The sequence below is a fragment of the Gossypium hirsutum genome, chromosome A07, assembly GCF_007990345.1.
Source record: "Gossypium hirsutum isolate 1008001.06 chromosome A07, Gossypium_hirsutum_v2.1, whole genome shotgun sequence".
Lineage (NCBI taxonomy): Eukaryota > Viridiplantae > Streptophyta > Magnoliopsida > Malvales > Malvaceae > Gossypium > Gossypium hirsutum.
In genome coordinates, this window is record NC_053430.1 from 2529683 (window position 1) to 2536151 (window position 6469).

Here is a 6469-nt window from a genome sequence, read left to right on the forward strand (position 1 = left end):
AAAGTCTTCAATAGTTATTTTGAGTGGTTCTGAAAGTGGAGATGTTGACGAAAAAGATAATATTAACCACCATGTTACTTTTACTTTTTAATTACTTACAAAAGTTACAATTGACTCTAAAACTGGTGGTGACAATAATGTAAAATCAATAAACAAATGGAGTTTAGTATGAAAAGTTAATGAAAATTACCTGGTGAAAATTTTTCTCTTAAATAAAAAAACCACAATCTTTTGAAGATTTTCAAAGAAAAAGGCTCCCCACTAGCAGAAAAAGAAGCTAATTTTGGTGATGCTCTAAAAGAGCTTGCAACAACCTAATCTATCTTGAAAAACATGGGATCGAGGAGCAAGAAATCAGATGAGATCCTTAATGTTGGTAGACATGAATCAGGACATGAAGGCCAAGGGTAAGTTGATACTTGTAAGAAAAGTGTTGTTCCTACCATGTTTGATAAATGTAAAAAGAAAAATGCTTAGTGAAGCCAGAGATTTCCAAGGAAAGAGCATGAGTTTACTTGAGTAAGAAGATTCAAAGACTTAAAAGGTAGATTTGTGTGTAATCGGATCTCAAGAAAAGACATTCAGTTGTTTCTCTGGTAACAACTCAATTTATAACTATAAAAAGATGTAAACACGACAGGAACAAGTGTGGAATAAAAAGAAAAAGGTTATTTATTATTATTGTGGTATTGTTGCCATATCAAACCACATTATTATAAGATGTTGAATAAATTGAGATAGGAAATTGTTACAACTCAATCAAGAATAGCCAGGAGATACAACTAAAAACATACGTGGGTGATAAAAAAAATTTGATTAATGCTCAAATCAAAATGAAGTTGCAAAATTACTGGAAATATTTTAAACATCATGAATAGAGGTGCTCATGGGCTAGATTCGGGTCGGGCCTAAATATGAAATTAACATATTTTATGCTTGCTCAAGCCCTACCCGATCCAAAATATAGGCCTAAAATTTTTATATTATTTTAAGTTAATATTAAATAATTTTTTATTTTTTATTTATTGAAATTTTTTATATAGTTATCTTAATATTATTTTAATATTTATATTACAGTATTATTACATATTTAGTATATGTATATTTTTTTAATGTGTTATAAATTACATAATATAAAATATTATAAACTTAAAAATAGGTCAGACTAGGCTGGGCTCGGGCCTTGAATGTTCAAGCCCGAGCTCGACCCATATTTTAAATAAGCCTAATTTTTTTGCCCAAATCCTTTCAAATTTCGAGCGAACCTTCGAGCCTGGACAGGTAATTCGGCACATAAACAAGTCTAGTCATGAATACTCCAAGATTTCATGAAAAAGATCCTTATTATTCCACAAATTAGAGGTCCTATTTTACAGAATTGTTAAAAATTTAGCATCCATAGCATCTTCTGTTAAAAACATTTTACCCTAGAAGACTTAAATGACCATTTTGTAGTTAAAATATAAATTTATTAATAATTTAATGACATTAAATATAATTTACTCTTAATTTTGTATAGATCGCTAAAGACTCAAATGAATGCAATTTATGCTATAAAAGTTATACCCTTTAATGAATGAATATATAAATAAAAAAATCTTTAGAAAACAAAATGGGTAAACTATAAAAATAGTTACTTTTGTTTATTTCAGATTACATTCTAGTTATTTATGTTTGAAATGTTACGTTTAGTCACTTAGGTTATCATTTTGTTACGAAGTAGTCACTCTATCGTTAAGCTCCGTTACCTCCCTAACGAAAATCTTATGTGGCTGTCCAAATGGGTTTTAAATACCAACTTAGATGTCCAACTAGGATGAGAATAATTTTTCTAGTCAAAACGGAAAAGAAAACTAAAAGAAAAAGGAGACGAACGGTTATTCTTTTCCAGTTCAAGGTATAAATAATTTAAAATTTTCAATTAATTAAATTTATTTAATAAAAAATTTATTCTCATCCCAGTTGGACATCTAAGTTGGTATTTAAAACCCATTTGGATTGCCATGTAAGATTGCCGTTAGGGAAGTAACGGAGCTTAACCATAAAGTGACCACTTCGTAACAAAACGATAATGTAAGTGACTAAAACGTAACATTTCAAACATAAGTAGCTAAAATGTAATCAGAGACAAATAAAAGTGATTATTTTTGTAGTTTATCCAAATAAAATTAATAAATAATTTTTTTGAAAAAAAAGGTGAGGGGTAGCGAGGGTCCCACCTGGAAGTGAAAATCTGGAATGGTTCATGAACCTTGCCATTGCTTTTTCATGTCGCACTTTTCTTTCCAATTCCAAAAATTTATCTTTAAAAAAAAAACAATTTTGATTAATTCCCAAATTGAATTTTTGTCTGAATATATACAATCAATTGTTGTGATTCTTCAATATGAACAGCACCGCCACCTCTTCCACCAGCCACCACCACTTCCAAAAACCAAATATAAAACACAAAGCTATAACCTTTCTTCTTCTAATTTACCGACCTTTTCAAAGATCTTTGCTTTGATTCATCTTTGCTGCACCCTTTTTTTTTTGTTTTCAAGCAAATTACCCTACTTTTTTGTTGCAGGTTAGTCAAAACATCTTCCATTATCAGTCTAATTTTTCTTTTTTTTTCTTTGGTTTTCTTCTTCTTCTTTTTCTTAGTTCACTATGCATTAAATATAGCTAAATTTCTTTTTTTTTATGTGTTATGGTACACGTTTCTGGGTTTTGCTTGGTTTGCCTCAAGAAATGATTCAGAGCTTAGGGGAGCTGAAATTTGATTGGTGTTTTTGTTTTTACTTGGTTGAATTGAGGAGTTTTAGGTAGAGAAAAAAAGGGTTATAAGAAGATTTGCTTTTGATGATTTCCCACTATAAAAATGGAGCATTTAGTGTTTAATTTGATTGGTTGTCTAAAGGAAAATGATCTGATATATAGGATGCATGTTTTTAGGTAAATTATCTATTTGGATTATTGCAGAGTTTGTTGTGCTAGGCTGATAGTTGTAATATGTTCTCTTTTGTGCATTTTTTATCTTTTAAAAGTAATTTGGATTATCGTTTTAAAGATAATATTGAGATGCAAATTTTGCATTCCATTGTGCCCATGCTTTGGAAATCTTTGATTTCTTTGTGAATGAATGAGGTCTTCATGCTGGTTTTTACTTCTTAGTTTCTTTCTGTGCTTCTTCCACTCATATTGTTCCTATTTCGCCACTGATACCCTTGAGCAGTTGTTAACTTTCGGCTATGGAGGAAACCCGATGTCGTAACGAGTCTTTATTTCGGGTGAAGTTTGGAATGATGTTCCCAAATAGGGTTGATGTAGATACACAATAAATGGCTAAAACGAATGTTAGTCAAGGCTATAAGGATGATGACTAGATATGAATGTAGCATTTCATTAGGCGAATCAAAAAAGTTAGGATTCTCGAACGTGCTAGTATATACAAGGTAATGGAGTTGCATTATTATGTAGATCATGTTGGATCTTGATGGATTCTGAATTTAAGCAAAGGTTCAACGTGCTTGGTAACATATGCACTCGTTTAGAGAATTAAGTAGTTATTGGCATGATTAATCCACTTTGGAGTTTGCACTTATTCGTTAATTAATCGAAGTATTAGGACTGCACTACCTTGAGAATGACATTTCTAATGCTGGATATTAAATGGCTTGGGTTTTTGCCTAATTTTGAAAGGCGATGAATACAACCGGCAATAACGGAATTCTTGTATGATAGTGAATTTTGATGAATCTTTTGGTTTATGTTGACATTTGGAACTTTTGCATTCTTACTACAATATTTTGCTTTTTCTTGTATGGCATTTACCTATTGATATCGAATATTCCTTTTGTTTCTTTCCTAGAGTAACGGTATCGTGTATTTATTGTAGAATGAGACTATCGTCTTTGTGATTGGATGATTGCATATCAAATCGAGAACAAGCCCATCATGTCTGAGGGTGTTGTTTGAAATGATGATGGTTTACAGCCTAGAATTTCAAAAAGCCGTATGCCGCGTGGAAGACCTCCTATAATGGATCTGAAAACAGCTTATGATGTCGAACTCAGTGGATCTAGAATTCAGCATGAACTATGGCCTTTAGATGAAATTGATCCGAGGAAAGCAAAGTTTCCTTGCTGTCTGGTTTGGACCCCACTCCCAGTTGTCTCATGGTTGGCACCTTTCATTGGCCATGTTGGCATTTGCCGAGAAGCTGGAGCGATTTTGGACTTTTCAGGATCATATTTTGTGAATGTTGAGGATTTTGCTTTTGGTGCTGCAGCTCGATACGTTCAACTCGATAGAGAAAAGGTATAGTTTTGTGCCGGTGCTCAGAAATTTAACCTTTTACATCTCTCTATGCATACGAAGGCAAATATCTCTTTGTTGGAACTAGTTGCTGTTTCATTAACTAGTTTTATTGTGGAACTAGTGCTGCTTTCCTCCCAACCTGGCTGGTCACAAATGCAAGCACGGGTATCAGCATGCAGAGTTCGGGACTGCACTCACATGGGATGATGCCCTGCAGTTGAGCATGCGTCACTTTGAGCACAAGAGCTACAACCTCTTCACATGCAACTCTTACTCATTTGTAGCCAATTGTCTTAACCGGCTCTGCTACGAAGGATCAATGGATTGGAACATGATAACTGTGGCAGCTCTAATACTGTTCAAGGGGCAGTGGGTCAATAGCATGTCGGTAATAAGATCATTCCTCCCTTTCACAGTGGTGCTTTGCCTTGGGTTACTACTCGTCGGATGGCCATTCTTGGTTGGACTTTTCTCGTTCTCTCTCCTACTCTTTGGGTGGTTTCTGTTGGGTACTTACTGTGTCAAAACCTTGTTGGAAAGCTAGAGTTTCTTCTTTTTTTTCATTGAAGTTGAATTTTTGTTAGTTGAAAGATGCATGCATGGTTGGTACAGGTTGGTTTGTTCTTTCAAAATCCTAGGTTGTCAATACCGGACAGACATCGGCTGAAGATTCTACCCGGAACCGGCTGATTGTCGAAAGATATAAATTTGTCCCTCCCTCATGAAACTGAATTGTAGATTTGCTTCATTAAAGGGAAATAGAACTTTCTATTACAATCCCAAGATTTCTTTATCTGGTGATAAGTTCATGAAGTAATTAGATTGCTTCATTAAACGTTAGCTACCGTGATTTACATAGCTGTATCAGCCGCCATGAGTTCTTGCTTTGTTATTTCTTTCCCTTCAAGTTGTATAGATGTATGCATTCCATGCCACATACATAATGATGCATAATGATGGTTATTATCATATTAACTAAATTGTATAGATGCATGCATTACATGCCAAACACATAATTTAAATAAATCTAATTAATTTTCAGTATTTTTGGGCTAGGACTTAGGTATCGCTGCATTTTTGTCTAATTTTACTCCATAATTTTCATTATTAGTTAAACTTTTAACTGAGTTGAGGTCATAAGTTAGTCAAATATTAATTTAATTGGAAAATGATAAAAAAATTTTATTCATTTTATAAAGTAAGTTACATTATTATGAGTGTTTTAATCTTTTCATATTTTTATAAAATCAATAAAAACACAATAAATGTTAAATCCTCTGACTTTACCATTTCATCTAATGTTTTAATTGATTTTTAATAATTTAAAAAAATGTATATTTGTTACATTATATTTTTTTTTGACTTAATTCTCAATTTATCCTTTAAAGCATTTTGACTTAATTCTCAATTTATCCTTTAAAGCATACTCATTTTCTTTTAAAGAGTCATTTTTATTTTTAATATTATATTATTAAAAACGTAAAAAAGCATATATAATATATTAATTTTTTATAAAATTCTAAAATATACAATTATAATTTTCAAAAATTCAAAATAATATATAAATTAAAAATTGTTATAAAATTTAAAAAATATATTTAAATTTCAAGTAATTGCAAAAAAAAACTTTTATTTTAAATATTTTTTTAGTTTAAAAAATTACTTTTAAAATTGTTTTACAATTTTTGTTATAATATGATTAATTTCAACTAATTTATTTTTAATTATGGTCTTTTTTTGTAAATTTTATTTTTATAATTTTTTTTATAATTTGTATATTTTTCTAGATTATATATTTTCTGAATTTTTTTTATTTTTTTAATGTGCATATACAATTAATAAAAGAAAATATGTTTTTTTTTTTTTTACATAAAATGTCACATGATGCTTTAGGTACCAAATTGGGACCAGGCCTGACCCTGCAGGTTGTTTGGAAGTGTGATTGCCCCTGGTCCAAAGTTAAAAGGGATCTAAAATATTATTTTTTAATTTTTAAGGGGTATAATAATTTATTTTTTTAACTTTTAAAAGTAAAAAAAAAATTTATCAACATTTAGGAGACTTAAAAAAAAATTTCTCCAATTTTTAAGAAACTTAAAATCTCATTTTATTGTTTTGCCAAGGGCCCCAAAAATATTAATAACGAGCCTGATTAAGAAAAAATTAT

At 30.8% G+C, this 6469-nt stretch overlaps 1 protein-coding gene across 1 annotated transcript; it reads left to right on the forward strand.

Moving 5' to 3' along the window:
- Positions 1 to 2219: 2219 nt before the first annotated feature.
- LOC107929844 (protein REVERSION-TO-ETHYLENE SENSITIVITY1) lies at positions 2220 to 5079 on the forward strand. The gene is made up of 3 exons (XM_016861365.2): positions 2220 to 2569; positions 3881 to 4302; positions 4424 to 5079. Exons 2-3 carry the CDS (start codon positions 4000 to 4002, stop codon positions 4844 to 4846), a joined length of 726 nt encoding a protein of 241 aa, XP_016716854.2. The 5' UTR covers positions 2220 to 2569; positions 3881 to 3999; the 3' UTR covers positions 4847 to 5079.
- Positions 5080 to 6469: the final 1390 nt, after the last annotated feature.